This window comes from Phyllostomus hastatus, unplaced genomic scaffold (genome assembly GCF_019186645.2).
Source record: "Phyllostomus hastatus isolate PE091 unplaced genomic scaffold, TTU_PhHast_1.1 phas_scaffold_78, whole genome shotgun sequence".
NCBI classification, from domain to species: domain Eukaryota; kingdom Metazoa; phylum Chordata; class Mammalia; order Chiroptera; family Phyllostomidae; genus Phyllostomus; species Phyllostomus hastatus.
In genome coordinates this window covers 15,956,608-15,973,379 of record NW_025334041.1, presented here as the reverse complement: position 1 = coordinate 15,973,379, position 16,772 = coordinate 15,956,608, and the positions used below count along the sequence as shown (strand labels likewise).

General features: G+C 42.3%; 1 protein-coding gene across 1 annotated transcript in view; it reads left to right on the top strand.

Annotated features, from left to right (window-relative positions):
• Positions 1-16,772, top strand: part of DNAH11 (dynein axonemal heavy chain 11) — a 254,392-nt gene that overhangs the window by 26,385 nt on the left and 211,235 nt on the right. The window contains exons 9-18 of the mRNA XM_045827575.1: positions 2,521-2,637; positions 7,070-7,207; positions 7,514-7,638; positions 8,193-8,388; positions 10,876-10,980; positions 11,120-11,512; positions 14,549-14,881; positions 15,080-15,334; positions 15,415-15,584; positions 15,824-16,046. Of these exons, the coding sequence (XP_045683531.1) occupies positions 2,521-2,637; positions 7,070-7,207; positions 7,514-7,638; positions 8,193-8,388; positions 10,876-10,980; positions 11,120-11,512; positions 14,549-14,881; positions 15,080-15,334; positions 15,415-15,584; positions 15,824-16,046 (2,055 nt within the window). The remainder of the gene's footprint in view (positions 1-2,520; positions 2,638-7,069; positions 7,208-7,513; positions 7,639-8,192; positions 8,389-10,875; positions 10,981-11,119; positions 11,513-14,548; positions 14,882-15,079; positions 15,335-15,414; positions 15,585-15,823; positions 16,047-16,772) is intronic.

Below are 16,772 nucleotides of genomic sequence, written 5' to 3'. Positions count from 1 at the left end.
CGTGTAGGCATAGAAAACTCATTCGCTCTTGACATATATATACAGGCATATATGTACACATGTCTGTATATCTATGTCAAGGGCAAATATGACATATATGTACATATCTACAGCTATATATCTATATACTTATCTATACTTATATACTATCTATATCTATATCTACACATCTTTATTGGTGTGGCAGAAGGCCTGCCCCTGTAGTCTGTTTGCAGAGTGTGGGTTTTCTTGGGTATATCCATGAAATGTTCTTGGGTTTCTCAGTTATTAGGTATTTTCTTTGACTTCTTTCTGCAGGACTGTTTGAGATCTGAACAGTCATGGGCAGAGACTTTCTTTCTTACTTATTTTTGTAAACTAAAATATATTTGACATAAAACATGTGCACTAAGGTGTACAACATGTTAATTTGATACATTTCTATATTGTAATATGATTGCTATTATAGCAATAATTAGCACCCCTCTCATGTTAAATAATTATCCTTTGTGTTAGTAGTTGGACTCATTAAGTTCCAGTCACTTAGAAAGAGTGTGAGGGGAAGCGGGTGAGGGGAAGAGGGTTAGCAGGGAAGTGTGGTTGGTGCACGGAGAGAGGGAATGTGATTTGATCCCAGGAAAAAAGCTAGAATAGTTGAGAGTGCAAACAGGGTCCAGATGACAAGGGAACAGCCTGTGGGTTGTGTAAGCCTTGGAGACTTTGTCTTAAGAAACTCAGGGTTCCGAATTAAGACTAGGAATTGGAGGACTGACTGAAAGAGTGACACGATCAGGTTTCTGTTTTGGGAAGCTAGTGTAGACCACAGTTTGGAGAATTATTCAGAGAAACAAGACTAGAGGCAAGAAAGAGGTTAGAAAGTGGTTAGCAGAAATCTGGAGGAGCGGTAATTGTGAGCCGGACCAGAGTGAGGTCCCGGAGACAGAGAATACTGGACCTACACAAGGGGCGGTTAAGAGGGTGACTGATTGCACTTGACCAAGAGAGAAAGGAGTCAGTGAGGCTGCCGGAATTTCTGTTGGGGTGTATGAAGAAGAGCTCTCCATAAAGAAGTGGGTGAGTTTAGGTATGTGCAACAGAACTTTGAATTCCCTGTGGGACTCCTTAGGGGAGGCTGCCATCGGCTGTTCCAAATTTGGGTTGAGAGAAGAAGGGAGAGAAAAGAGTTTGGGAGAGAGATGCAGGTGGAGATTAGCTTTTTTCCCTTCCTGAGATATTACTTATTTACTAAGTGTTCAAACAGTGTTTGAGGATCTTAATTGTATGTTCCTTGTTGCCACAAGGAGAAGGGGGATAAGTTAGGCTTGTTTCAACTTGTGGGGAAGTTGTGTTTCCTTTTCAAAGTCAGTGATCCTTGAGTGAAGATTGTTTGGCTGTGGTTCAGGAGAACTGGAGACTTCCTTGATGCTAAATAAAACATTTCGATCTATGACGGACAGTGCTCGAGAGCTCTGCCTTACGCTCCGGTTTCAGCGGGCGTCCGATTCACATGCAGATTCCTGCACGGAAACATCGCGGTTGGAGCGTGGGCTCTGGAGCCAGCTGGCCAGGCCTCAAATTCCGGTGCTGCCTTCCACCAGCGGTGTGACTGTGAGCAAGTTATTCAACTGCTCTGAGTTTGTTTCGTTGCCTATAAAACGGAAAAAAAAATATTACCCACATGGTATGTTGTGAGAATTAAGAGTGCAAAGCGTTTAGAACAGAACACTGAGTGTTAGCTGTCATTATCATTATTTCTGTTGTTATTATGAGCAGATGGAGGGGCCATTTATGGAGGCAGCAAAGGACTTTCTCACGTTCGATGTGTACGCGGGGCAGTTTGACTGGAGAGCCCAGGGTGTCTCTGGATTTCCGGGGCGTCTTCACTGCAGGCGGTGACTTGCAGTGCTGTGCAGACAAGCCCCTATTCTTTCCTGCTTTCTAATGATGAGAGTGGGTGGCTATGTATCAGGAGGCAACAGGGGCTGTTAGCTGCACGGAAGGTAATAAGACACTGGGGAAATGTAGTGGTGATTTGTTTCACCTTTATCGCTAACAACTCTTCTTTACGGACCTGTGATTTTAGTTCTCACCTGAAGATGCAGTGTTTCCCGGTAGGTTTTCTGCTGCTTGAAAAACAAAACAAAAAACTTCCTATTTAAATGTAGAGATGTACTCAAGTGACAATGAGAAGGGGTTCTTTTTCCTTTTCTAAAAAGCTTTGCCTTCTCATTTATAATCCAAACGGGCTGGGAGAAGAAGGACACGCCGGAAGGTCAGGGTCCTGAGGTTGGGTCGGAACCCGTGGGAAAAATTGGGGAAAAACGGGCTGACGGTGCTAGGTGTTCGGTACACCCGTGAGGCTGCCGCCTGGCCAGGTGGTCAGTGCAGCTCTTTCCTGACCTGCCCTGCAGTCCTGCTGCGATGAAGAAATCCACCCAGAAAGCAGGGCAGGCGGGAGGGAGGGGTGTTAGGCTCATGGGATTGCTGTTTACACCGTTGCGCTCTTTCCTGGAAACTAATATTTTACTTTGAATTTCGCAGGAATTTGAAAGTGATTATGTTCTGTTTAAGTCCAAAACTTTGGATTTTGACAGAAGGCTTGGGACGATTCTTTGCGAAGGTTTTTTTAACTGCAATGGTTTGGAAGCTGCATTTAAGGTTAGTTCTGAAGAAGCGGTTGTAATAATAATTTACTAATGAATAATTTAGACTGTTAGATGAAGGATTGACTACATTTCTTTCTGATTCAGGTAAGCTATTAATTGGTCACAGTCTCTTTGTATTCAGGTCGCTGAATTATAAACTTTGGACTATGCACTGATGAACAATGAAGTTTACTGTGGACAAGGTCAGGACGTTTCACCACTGATCTTTTCTTGCATTCACAGTGTTTTAGGTCCTACTGCCTTCAGAGTAAGTTTGGCATGGCCTATGAAGTATTGATTCAAGGTGAAAACTGAAAAATATCTATTACTTCAAGAATTTCTTTTTCTTTTTCTTTTTTTTTACCATTGCTTACATAGGCCGCATTCACCTGCCTACTTTGTTACTCCAACCAGAACAAATAGCAACTTATTTATTGTCTTCCATCAGGTGTAAGAGACCACCGATTATCAGCCATGCCATTCTTTTGTGTATCAATAAAGCAAAATGTCAAAAACTTATGCCATTGATTATATAACATAGTCCAGTTTCAGAGATACTAAAACACGAAAGACTGTCACCACAGAACTGATGAAATATGGTGTGCGTGTTGTGTGGGGTTGCATGACAGAAAGGCCCTCCCAAAGGGAAAGTTACAATGGAGGGACTAAGGACAGCCTGCGAAGCTTGCCTGTCAAAGAAGAGAACTGCGAGTCAGCCGTCACAAGAGACGCTTCGACACCAGGAGAAACATAGCTAGGGATGCACGGGCACAGTTCGTTAACAATGGCAGCGCAAACCAATATAACATACAAATGGTGTCTACGATTTGTTTGATGTTGACCTTCAAGCTCAGATGAATTGGTCAGGTGGTGGTGAAGCCTCTGGTGTCTGCTGGCCCCAGTCAGGGATTTTAACACGGAACTCAAGAGGATCGAACACCACTTTGTTTTTTAAGAGCTCAGGAATGTTCCGAGATGCTGCTGGCCAAAATATATAGACTATTGTTAAAATATAAAACTCCCTGTAATCCCATCTCTCAGGAAAACTGCTATATTTAATACTGCCACACTTTTTCTTGGACTAGGTATGCATACATATTTCTCGTTGACAAAAATGGTATCATATTCTGATCCCCCTTAGTAACCCTTTCCACTTAGCAATGAATCATAAAGGTTTTCTTCCTCTCATAACAGAATTCAGCAATATTTTTAATGAATGACTACACAGCAGTCTATCCCATGTTCTGCTACTGGAGCTACTTGTCCGTGTGCTCCCGTAATAACTGGAAGGGAGAACATACAGCGAAGTCTTCATTACAAAGGCTCCCACCTTTTCTAATTCAAGCCTTTCTTCCTCTCCTCCACCCAACCAGGAATACGGATTCTATTCTAGTACATGCCAGCTGTTTTTTCCCCAATAATTTTATCTTACCACCATGTACTTTTCCTTACTGTTCATGTATCTGTGCCCCGTCTACCAACAGGTGTAGGATGGGCTCCCACCCCCTGCACTCTGCAGGGCGGGGCATTGCCATGCAGATTTTGTTGTATGTAGATCACCTGCAATGCCTTGGGTAGAGCAGACACTGAGCAACCGCTTGAAGTGAGGTGGGCTGACGGGTCGTCAGAGTATTGAAATGTACCCCGATGGGGGCGAGTGCAGGGGGAGGAGAAGAAAAAATGATAGCATTGTGTACTTAGGGAGAAGAAGATTCCTACTGTAGGTGTGGGATGATGAACTCTGACCATATTTACTGTCGCAGGGAGTAAATATCTGCGACCATTCCCTGAGGAGCACGATTCAGTGACTGTCTTGGCAAAGACGTGGCCACAAGGGGCCCAGACCCCAACACTGGTCTACTCTAGCATGAAGCTGTAGTTCAAAGTCGACAGCATTGGAACTCATAAAAAAAAACCAAAAAACCAAAATACTGACAGATGTGTCTCTGAAATTTGCAATTTGTGTCTATGGAGGTGGGCTGCAGTGTATAAGAAAATAAAGATGTCTAGAAAAGCGTTCAGACAATATCATTGAAAACTATAAAATTAAGTGTATATGGTTTAGTCAGCAACAGATCTAAAAGAATCTTTGAAAGAGGCCAACCTTGGAAAATATAAATAGACACTACTTGAACAGGGGAAACAGCATTATGAAAGCCATATTACACAATGAAACTAAGAAGTAGGAGGAAATAAGGTAAACCTCAGAGGACTCAAATGGGATATTTAGGGACAGGAAGCATGGAGTTGGGAGCCCAGCTTCCATCTCCTGAGGCTGATGTGAAGAAAACACCTATATTCCTCATGAAATCGCTCTTAGTTCCGCTCTGACAAGAAAGCGAGAGGTTCAGATAACCTTTATTCTCATCCTGGAGGGCAATTACTGTGGAACTGTGATGGTGAAAAATTATGATAATGTCTACTTCCTAAAAGGTTGACTCATTTTTTTTTTTTTTTTTTACTGCTACTCTCCAGCTTTAAACCTTCTAAAGAAAATTCTGTCTCTCCTCTTTTATACTTGAAGTCCCATTAAGCGTATCAGGTAGGCAGGACGAGGTGTAGCTAGGAAGCTTCTGGTGTTGTTTCAGTTGTAGTCCATATGATACGTGTTTGAATGAGAATGTTGTAAAATAAATGTTTCCCTATGACATGGTGTTTGCTTTTGAACTTAAACATGAAATCCCAACTCGACAAACCAGTGGTCATGAGGAGAAAGTTAATAATTTACATTTTGCTAGGTAGCAGCTAACCAGGAAGATTTTAAAATATTTAGTGGTTTCTACAGTGGTTATAATTAGTATTAACAACAATAACAAAAGAGCTAAAATGTGTTTGTCTAAACTGGCCTCTAAGATAAGGTTAGATTTACATTTCAGTCTGTGTAATTTTTCACTATGTTGATTTTTTTCCCCCAGTGAACATAGTTTATGGAAATGTTTACAAAATGTTAAATGTGTACAATGAAGCTGTCTTTTAAAGAAAATAAATTTTAGGGAACACCTGTTATTCCCCCAAGAGGAAAAATAGCTCTTTTGCCACATTGCTAACAAGGCAAAAACCTTGATTTTATCGTTTTCCGCCATGTTGATTGTACTTAGTTATTTTGAGAAGAGACCATGTTTTGTTTCAAAGAAAATATCTATATAACAGGCCTAATAATTAACACTTTATGAAGCCTACACAGACAGAATAAGGAAATAACAAAACAATGATTTTAGATGTCGCTGGGGCTGCTGGGAGGCGGCATGGGGAGGCGCAGGTCCCCAGGGGGCAGGCGGCCGAGGGTTCGGTGCCAGCTCCGCCAGGGGCCCTGTGAATTTGGGCACGTTACTCCCTCCTTATGAACTGGGTTTCTTGATCTGGAGCATGTGATAGTGGCATTTTTAAAGAGCCTTTAAAATACAGTGCCTGGTTCATTGTCACCACTATATAAACATGACTTACACAAAAATATGTATTTTAATGACTTTATCTTGCTTGCAAAGAAAGCAGTCTTGTGCTCCCATGCAGAAGAATCCATGTGGGGTGGAAAACAAGACCGGAGGCTGATGGAAATCCAAGGTCAGGCTCCCCAGCTAGGGTAAGCTTAGTGGGAACTGGTGCTGAAGGTTAGCTTGGAGCGAGGGGGCTCCCTGAGCTGAGCCAGAGGAGTTTGCGGGACCTTCACTCTTCTGCGGTCTGGTCAGGTGATCCTGTTTCAGGCCACGTCCCTGCTTTTTGCTGTGTCCCTATTCATTGGCTTCCTCTGCTTGCTGGTCGATTCTGTTCACTCATAACGTTGGCAGCATAGGTTCAGCCTGCCATGTTCGATTCTCTGTCTGGGGAGGGGACCTAATTAGCTGCAGGTGTTAGTTTAGTTGGGACACTCACATCAAAGGCACTGTCTGTCTGGAGAGTGGCTGTCCTTGGAGCAGGTCAGCACTGCCACCCCGGGCCTCTCGGTTGAGAGTGGCTGGGTGGCATGGTATGGAACAGGCACTGTCACAGGAGGACCCTCACTGTGGCTGATGCATCCGGTATAATTATTAATGCTGTGACCTAGAGGTCCTTGATCTGGATATTCCATATCTAAAGAATACATGCATAGGAGGAAAGAACAGATAAAAGAGCTCATAAATCTTGTTGTTATATCCACAAACATCTTCTAAAACATTTTCTGGTGCCCGACAGGAAGAAGTGATATTTGTGGGCAGGGATTACTGGCAGGCCAGTTCATTTCTGACACCTCTCATTTTCCACCAAGGAAGGGAAATCGCTTTACATTTAGAGTTTGTTTTATTGGAAAACTGTGTTTCAGTTTTGGAGATATTGCAGGGTGCCTATAAGGTTCTACATTTTTGCTCTAGCTTTAGTTATGTAAGAGGTTTAATGGGAGAAATAGTGAGCTGAGTATTTGTATTAAAACCCCATGGTTCTTAACCTTTCTTTAACTTTGATTTTTATAGCTTTTGACCATATTTGGGAATTTCCTGGAGAAACCAGTTGTCATGGAAATTTTCAGCCCACATTACAGCACCCTGGTGCACATGTTTAATCACGAGTTGGATATGTGTAAGCAGTTGTATGATGAACACATGAAACAGGTAAGTGAAGGGTGAAGCTGAGCACACCCACGGCATCATGTGTGTGCGTAAGGGCCAGAACTTTATCGAGTGGTATCTAAAGATCAGATATAGGCACTATGACTTCATGCTTTTATTTAATTGGTTTTCTTATGGAGATAGAGATCTTGCTTCAGGACCATTACCTATCTACTAATTGAGTCACTTAACATATGCTTTATATATTCATCCTGTGAAAGTACCAAAGCGAACAATTGTTGACAAGGCTGGAATGCACTCTGATTGAATGTTCCCTTTCTTCCTTGTCACCAAAATGACAATTGGCAGATTGAACGTGGACATGTAATTCTTAACAAGAATATGCCATTCGCCTCAGGAAATATCAAGTGGGCAAAAGAGGTCCTGGAACGACTTCAGACGTTTTGGGCAAACTTCACATCTCTCCAGTGTCTGTGAGTAGTCAGGCTTATTTCATGGTGAAATTATCCTAGCGACACAGGTGGTTTTGAGATAGGGCAGAAGCTGGTCATCTTAGTGCTTAAAAAGGCATTGCCTTTAACTCTTTTCAGTGGCTGGGCTCATCGCAGAGGGTTCACCCCCAGGGTTCTGGAGCATGCTTAATGGGATCTACAACTTAATGTATTTCCCTGTCTTCAGCTCCTTATCCTTTTTTCTTCTCACTCACAATATGTTTGTATTTTTTTTGTTATTGTTTTAGTCCTTCAATGACTACCGTTCCTCTTATTTTGTAGGCTTCTGTACCTTTCTCTTTTCTTTGTAGGAGTTGGAAACTTGTTGCTATTGGCATTTAGCAAAATCCTTGGAGTTCCATTCATTTCATAACTACAGCTTTTAAGGCAAAGACAATCATAGCATTATTTGGCTTTTATTGTTTCTCTTCCTGATTTTGGTAGTGTGTTTCCTTGTGTTTTGAGTTGTACGTTATTGTAAAGGAGTTAAGCTGAAATCTAACATATAGAAAAGTGGAGAAACCGTATTCCTACAGATTCGTGGAAAGTCCTGACGATGTCTTGGTTCGTCAGAAGTATGTTGAAATGACAACTCTGCTAGACCAGTTTGAAAAGCATATCTTTAACGAATGGAAAAGCAACGTGGATGAAGTCTGTGAATTTAATTTGAACCAGCCCTTGGTCAAATTCAGTGCCATAAATGGTCTTCTCAGTGTCAACTTTGACCCAAAGGTAGGGGTTTGATGTTTTAAAGATGTTTAATAAATGTAATTTTCATTACAAGTATATTCCTGATATATCCAGTCATCTATATTTTATTTGGGGACAATGTCAGTGCTACGAGAAATGTAATGGAAAACAGCTTCTAACAGGTCTTGGTTTTAGTTTCCCAGATTCTACACTTACTACTCTTTATTTTGCCTCATAATTATTTATTTACCACTTTCTCCTTCACTTGATAATGAGCTACTTGAGAGTAGGGAACATGTCATTTTACCTTTGTTTGCTGTGTTTCTAACAGTGTCTGGGATTGGGTAATACTTAATACATGTTAGCTCAGTCAAATGGAATCATTAGTCTTTTATCGTGTGTTCTGGCTTGAATTATATTTATAGCACATATACCAGTATCTTTAGTTTAATTAAAATTTGATCATGTAAGTTAAGATTTGGGGAATCCATATATTGTATGGAATGAGAGACCTCACTCTGTGATGGACAATGGTAAATTTTGATTATCAAAATATCCTTCAAAGGGACAATAAACTTGAATATGTTTGTTAAATTGATGGTAATTTTTATGAAACAATATTTGAAAAACATGACAACATATAAATGCCAAAAATAATATTAAAAGTGAAATAATATCCAAGAAAATGTCCTTATTGAACAGATCTTTTGTTATCCCAGGATAAACCACATAACACAGAGACATTTTGTATTTTCTCACAATTCGATTACATGTTATGTAATAATTAAGGTACAAGTACTTTAATATAATAGTAATAATATGTATTTTTATATGTATATGCTTACATATAGTGACTATATGTGCATATACATGGTAAATACCACATATATACTTTAAACAACCCATTGCCAAGTCTGATAGCTCGGTGGGAGTCACCAAGTGAGCTTTCCTTTCTGTTTACCCCCATGAATATACTTCACGGGGAAGGAAAGGCCTACAAGAATACCCACTTCTAAGTTGCCATCACAAGAATATCTATTTCTAAGTAGCATAGTTTTACACATTTTAAGTGGTTAAGTAATACACAAATAGTACAATAAATATGACACTTTGCCTTGACAAAGACCTGAAGTTAGCTTATGGAAGTGGGTATTGGAAGAATTGCAACTTGTATGTCATCGTGAAGTGGAAAGAGGGTCGTTTGAAACCAGGCAGGAAGTTGCTATCACAAAAGAGAATAGTTAAATGACTGAATTTTTAGGTAGTGAAGGTTATATATCATTTTTAGCTGTCGTCCTATCTTCCCCAGCAGTCTGAATGTACACCTAGGAAGTGGGAACGTTAACCTCTGTGAGCTCGATAGTTATGATCTGTACCCAAATTCTGATCTGTTCCCTAAAATATTACAAAGAATACCATCCCTTACTTTTGTTCATAAGCCTCAGCACACACACATAAATATATGACCCAGAGAACGGAGAATTACCTCTACCTTCTGATTTTATAAATCCAGTATATAGAAAATTAAATCCTGAGATGTTATAGGGATAATTCTTATGATTTAGGTAATTCTTCAGATAATTCTATCTGAAGGGATTACAAACATACAAAATATAGATTATAAATACAAATTATATTGTACTAGCCAACCTAGGGAGTGACAAGCTAAGGAAGTCAACTGGTTTACCTTCTTAAGCATGTTGTGTGGTCTTTTCCTCAGAACCTGTGATTTTTGAGTACAGTTGGTTCTGCTACATGACATCACATTCCTAAAAATCCCTGGATCCTGAAAGAGTGCACAACTAGGAATACAGGACCTGTGGAGGGCATGGGGTTAGGGAGCAGGACTCAAAAACTTTGTCAGCGATACATTGGCAAAACAGTCATCTAGGGAGAACAGTAGCATAGTTTTACACATTTTAAGTGGTTAAGTAATACATAAATAGTACAATAAATATGAAACTTTGCCTTGACAAAGACCTGAAGTTAGCTTATGGAAGTGGGTATTGGAAGAATTACAACTTGTATGTTATCGTGAAGTGGAAAGAGGATCATTTGAAACCAGGCAGGTAGCGGTGCGCCAGAAAGGACGGGCGTGTGAACTGAGGTACCCGGCGGATGTTCAATGTGTGTCCAGACGAGCATTTTGTGTATTCCTAAGCCTTTTGGTCCATCGGTTCAGTTGGGTGCAGCTGTTAGCATTTACCTAGTGTTTCTTGCTGAGGAGCGTGTGGATAAGCAAGGACAAAATTTGTGGTAAGCTCAGATTGCTCCCTCGTGTATCACTCACGTTAGAACAAACGTGTGTTGTCGAAGCAAGCATTCTAACAGAACTAAAGATCCTGGGAGCAGGCCAGGGTCCATTTACGAGCCTTCCGTTTTAGATCTTGGTGTGCGTATGTGGCTGTCTTTGGCTTCCCCTTGGCAATTTGAAACTAGAGTGATGATTGGATCAAAAGTTAAGTGTTTTGATTTTCACTTGTGCTAAAATAGAATGACACGCAATAATCATTGATTTTCTTTCAATAGCTAGTGGCTGTCTTGAGGGAAGTGAAATACCTCTTGATGCTGAAGAAGTCAGACGTGCCAGATTCAGCCTCAGCCATCTTCCAGAAAAGGAGCACCATTTTAAAGGTTTGTGTTTCATACCTATTAGGGCATATTTTGAACAGAACTATTTTGAATTTTAATTACTGACACAGAAACTGGTGATGCTTTTCTGCATCTAGGGAGACAGAGTAGCTTTAACATGTTTGGGGTTCTCTTTGCTCAGTATGTTGGAAATCTTGAACTGCTCGTGCAAGGATACAACAAGCTGAAACAGACTCTGCTGGAAGTTGAATACCCTCTGATTGAAGACGAGCTGCGGGCTGTGGATGAGCAGCTACAGGTGGCTGCGACATCGCTCACGTGGCAGGATGACTGCTGGGGATACATCGAGAGGGTGAAAGCGGCCACCTGGGAGCTGGAGTGCAGGGTCGAGCGCACGCAGCACAATGTCAAAGTCATCCAGCAGACCATGCGGGCCTGGGCCGAGTGCACGCTCCTTCCCCGGAGAGAGCACCGGAGGGAGACCACCTTCACTTTGGAGGACAAGGGCGATTTGTTTACCAAGAAGTACAAGCTCATCCAAGAGGACGGCTGCAAGATACACGAGTTGGTGGAGGTAGTTGCTTTTATGGTCATAACATTTATAGGTGATCCTTTCATTTAGCTGAGAAACGGAGCAAAAATATTGAACCTACCGTGTCCTGAAAGAGCTTTATGTATTGTTTTGTCAAGCTTTAAAAATGAAGGAATTTGCGCCTCTTAGAGACCTCATTGTTCTCCTTCCTGAGGGAAGACATTGGAAAGGGGGATAGTTAATGCAACAGAAAGGCGAGTCCCTCATCTCATCTTTCAGATGGGTCCCTCATCTTTGTCATAGTTATGTCCTCTTTGGGATGCTATTAATAGCCACAGTTATTTGCTGAGTGCTGCCAGCTGCCAGCCATCTTGTTCACAGCATCTCATGTAATGCTCTCAACCGTCTGCTGAGGACAGTCCTCGTGAGAAGGACGGCTTCCACTCTGAGGGGAGACAGCAGCCAGAGACTCTCTGCTCAGAGGCTTTCCCTGTTAAGTGCAAACCCCAGGGGAGCAAGGGGGTGGTAGGCAGGGAGACCGTTAGCAGGATATGCCAGGGCTCCAGGTGAGAAATCAGGGTGGCAGTGATGAAGGCACTCGCATGCTGAATGTTTGTTTTTTAAAATCATCCTCACCCCAAAACATTTTTTTTCATTGCTTGCAGAGAGAGAGAGAGAGAGAGAGAGAGAGAGAGAGAGAGAGAGAGAGAGAGAGAGTGAGAGAGAGAGAGAAAGGAGGCAGGCTGGGGCAGGGAGGGAAACATCAATGTGAGATAGAAGCATCAGTAGGCTGCCTCCCATCTCTGCCCCAACTGGGAATCAAACCTGTGACCCCTTCGGTCTATGGGATGATGCTCCAACCAACTGAGCCCCAGCAGCCAGGGCTGAATGTATGTTGAAGGAAGAGCCAATAGGATTTGCTGTGACAAGTTAGAGGTGAGAGAAGTCCGGGATGACTTGAGGTTTTCGGTCTAAGCAACAGGAAGAATGGAGTTTATAGATATAAGGAGAACTGTGGGGGAGCAGATTTTGTAGGGGAAAAAAAGCAGGATTTGGTTTGGGCCATGTTCATTAGACATGCCCACCCAAAGGGAGACTTTGAGTAGGTTGGCATTGCAAATGGGGGTCTGGAGTGCAGGGGAGAAGTTCAGGTGAGTGACATAGAATCAAGAGTCAAGGGCACATACATGCTATGGAAAGCCATGGACTTGGGTGAGATAGGGTAGGGATTAACTCTACATGGAGAAGAGGTGCATTTTCCCCTCCTCGCATCAGCAAATGGTTTTTAGCCCGGTGCTCAGACTTCCAGTGAGGAATGTGCTTTGGTGAAAGCTGTGAAAATAGGGCAGAGGGTGAGTCAGTCTGCCTTTTCATGTGGCATCCTTTGTGGCGTGTGGATTTGCAGTCAGAGTTCGGGATGAAAGGGGCAGGGTGGAACCATGGAAGATTGGGTCTGGAAGGGACCTGAGTGATCATTTAGTGGCCCAAAGCTCTCCTGTTTCTTCTTTTTTCTGCCTTTGCCCTAAATTGTTGAAAAGACAACACTTCTTTATAAATGCCACTGCAGTGATGCAAACTGGATCTCTTGGTATGAGGCAGTAGAAACAAGGAGGCAAGCACAGGTATATTACTGTGCTGTGTTGCAATCAACCCCGCTGTAGGGGGCAAGAGGGAGGGATGGTGTCTGGTCCTTGCTCAGCAGCTGGCTTCCTTCCAGTGTGACATGGGGTGTGGCTTAGGTCTTTGTTTTCATATTTTTAAAATGAAGATACTGAATGAGATGGTCTTTAAGGATTTTTTATTAGCTCTGAGATCTGTATTTCCCTTTCATGTGTCTGCCAAGTAGTCAGGACTGCTGTGTACAGCTGCGCAGGACGAGTACTGCACAACTCCAGGCGTGCCGGTCACGTGTGCTGCACACATGTAAATGGTTCCACTCGGGTGGTGTGCAGGAGAGTGTCCTTGAAACGGCAGTTCTTTAATTTGTGTGAGTGTAAGAAACCCCTAGAACTTGCTCGTTTCTTCCCGACTTTATCAGAAGGGAGACTCGCCTCTGCATTCAGGTTTTTACCTGTAGCGCACACCTTTGAATTCTAGGTCATACGTCCGCAGTAGCACGTGGTCCAAGAGAGCAGAGAACACCGTCTGTTTTAGAATCGGCTCCTGTTCCAATGTTCTCTTTTCTCTGTGCTGCTGTTTCTGGCTCAGGCATCTGACCTCTGACCTGTAGAGACAGTGCAGCCTTTACCACTCAGAAGTTGTCTGTGGAATCAACCTCGCTGCCCACCCGGCCTTTCGAATCTGTGTCCCTAGGCCTCCCCACTGCACGCCCAGCCTCTAGCAGTCATTTCCCGTACCTGTGCCTGGCCCCGTTGTGCCCTATTGACTGTTTATCTCTTCCCCCACACTCTTGGGAAGGGCCCGAAGAGGTAGAAGGATTTCATGTTGTTGAAGCACAAATGGAGCTAAGACTTTAGTGGGCCACTGTGTCCCGAGCTAAGTTACTATTCCATAGGCTGCTCACAGGCCGGCCTACAGGAAAGATTCTTTGTGTTTGTAAACAACTGGGTTAAACCAAGTTAGATAGACTTTACTGTAATAGGTGCACCATGAGTCTCCAAGAGTGGCCCAGAGCACATAACACTTGGCTGGCTTTGTGAACTTTGGATATCCCAGCACAGTGTTCTCTGAAGAACCACTTTGGGAAACCTCTTCATTTACAAGCAAGCCCCCAGAAGGCAAAGTTTAAGGCCACACAGAGTTGGGGACAGCAAGAATTAGAGCCCAGGTCAAATACATCTTGAATGCTTTGGGAACTAGTATATTTCTCATCTGTTTTTGACGAGAGCAATCCTCATAATGATTTTTCCTTTAAAGAATGACTTTTAAATGTATTTTTAAAATGAACTTGATGTTAAAAAATCCTGTTTAGCTTAAGCTTCTGCAACCTAGCATTTGAATGTTCCTGTGTTATGGCAAACATGCAGTCCTTTCTCTCAACAAACCATTTAAATGGAATGCATTTGTTTTTATACTCACTAGTGTTAATTCTCATGTACCAATACTTCATGTTTCTAGGAAAATAGGAAGCTCTTCAAAGCCGATCCTTCTCTGGACACCTGGAAGATTTACGTGGAATTCATTGATGACCTCGTGGTGGAAGGCTTTTTTCAAGCCATCATGCACGACTTAGACTTCTTTCTGAAGAATACGGAGAAGCAACTGAAACCTGCACCATTTTTTCAAGCACAGATGGTCTTAATGCCCCCTGAGATTCTGTTTAAACCTCCTTTAGAAAGAGAGGCTGGGGATGGCTTCTATGATCTGGTAGAAGAAACACTATGCAATAGTTTTAGAATGTCGGCCCAGATGAAGCGAGTAGCAGCACATCTGGAAATAGCAAATTATCAGGTATTATCTTTGTACATGGGCTTTAGTTTTTATATTAATGGTTTCAAAATAAATTGGGATAATGGGGAGCACAGGCAGGGAGAAGTTGGAAAAACCAGTGTCATTTTTGATTTTACCAACTACTCTCCTTTTGAAGGTTGCACGTAATTGATGGGGCAAGATTGGTTTTAATAAGTGCTCAGTTTTCCTCTCATTTAGAATGACATGGATAACATGTTAGGCCTGGTGGAGGCCAGGCAAGAGATAATGAACAGAGTGGCAGGCATCATCAGCAAAGTCTTGGACTTCAGAAATACCCTGGACACATACGCTTACCTCTGGGTGGATGACCGGGCTGAGTTCATGAGGCATTTTCTGCTGTATGGCCAAACTGCCTCATCCGAGGAAATGGATGCTCACACAAATGAGGAGATCCCTGAACAACCACCCACCCTGGAACAATTCAAGGAACAGGCAAGGAAACCCTTTAGCTTTTAACGTCGTTCTTGGCTTTTGATTGAGTTGTTGCAGTTATTTTTTTTTTCTAATTGTAGATTGACATTTATGAGGCTTTATATGGTCAGATGAGCAAGTTCAGTGACTTCAGAGTGTTTGATGGTTGGTTCAAAGTGGACATGAAGCCTTTCAAAGTGAACTTGCTACACATTATTAAGAAATGGAGCTGGATGTTTCAGGAGCATCTTCTGAGATTTGTCATCGACAGGTAGCCTTTTGTGCTTCGGTGTTTGGAATTAGAACTTGACACTCGACTGCTTTCTAAAACCGAGATACTCATTTTAACCGCATTAAAACTGCCAGGTTTCTAATAGAGATAACAAGTAATGTTTAATTAGGCAAATAATGGAAATAAGATTTAGTCAGAAGTCTTATACTTCCAAATGTTTTAATGAGCTTAATCTGTGTTCGCCTGTAAATACATGCATGTCTGTATGTATTTAATAGTCTGAATGAGCTGCAAGAATTTATAAAGCAGACTGACGCCGGACTTCAGAGAGAATTAGGTGAAGGTGATCACGATGGTCTAGTTGACATCATGGGGCATCTTCTGGCTGTGAGAAGCCGACAGAGAGATACTGATGAACTGTTTGAGCCACTAAAAGAAACCATCACACTTTTGGAAACCTACGGCCAGAAGATGCCTGAGCATGTCTACCTCCAGCTAGAGGTAAGTACAGTGGTAAAATAATCATAGTCACCATAAGTCGAGTACCTCCTTTAGCCAAATTCTTTACCTGTACTCTTACGGCATCCCTATAACAACCTCTACTGTAGAGATTAATGTTTTCATTTTACAGGTTAGGAATCTGAAGCTGAAAGGGGTTTCATAACTTTTTCAGGGTCACAGAAGTAGTATAGCCAATACTCTCTCTTAACTCCTATGCTCCACTGCTTTCTCATTAGAAGGTGTTTAGGTAATAGAGAGCCTCTCAGGTCCTCTTGTGAGGTCCCCTTTTGTCATCAAAAGAAATAAATTCCAGCTCTCTTTCATTTAAAGCTGTGAGTTGACAAGTGGCCCAGTCTTTGGAAAAATATCCCGGACACATTACTGAAGAGTCAGGAAAGCCCAGTCTGGATGGAGAAATCACTGTGTTTCCAAAACAGGAGCTCTGCGCCCTCTTTCTGCTTCCATGCCCTGGGAAGACCTGCTGGCCGCTGTGCACCAGATGATGCACAAAGTCTTTTTAGCTATAACTGAAGCTGTGGCTGAAGATCTCACAGTGGAGCTGCTATCCCCATGCCCACTTTGAAGTTCTATAGATAGTGTATTTATTTACGTCATCCACCAGCTTCCAGGACAGGCTTACCTTTAACCTTGCAAATGGGATACATGGAGACATGAACTAAAACACTTCTATTGAATTTCAGTTGAGTGATGAGAGCGTGGAGCTCA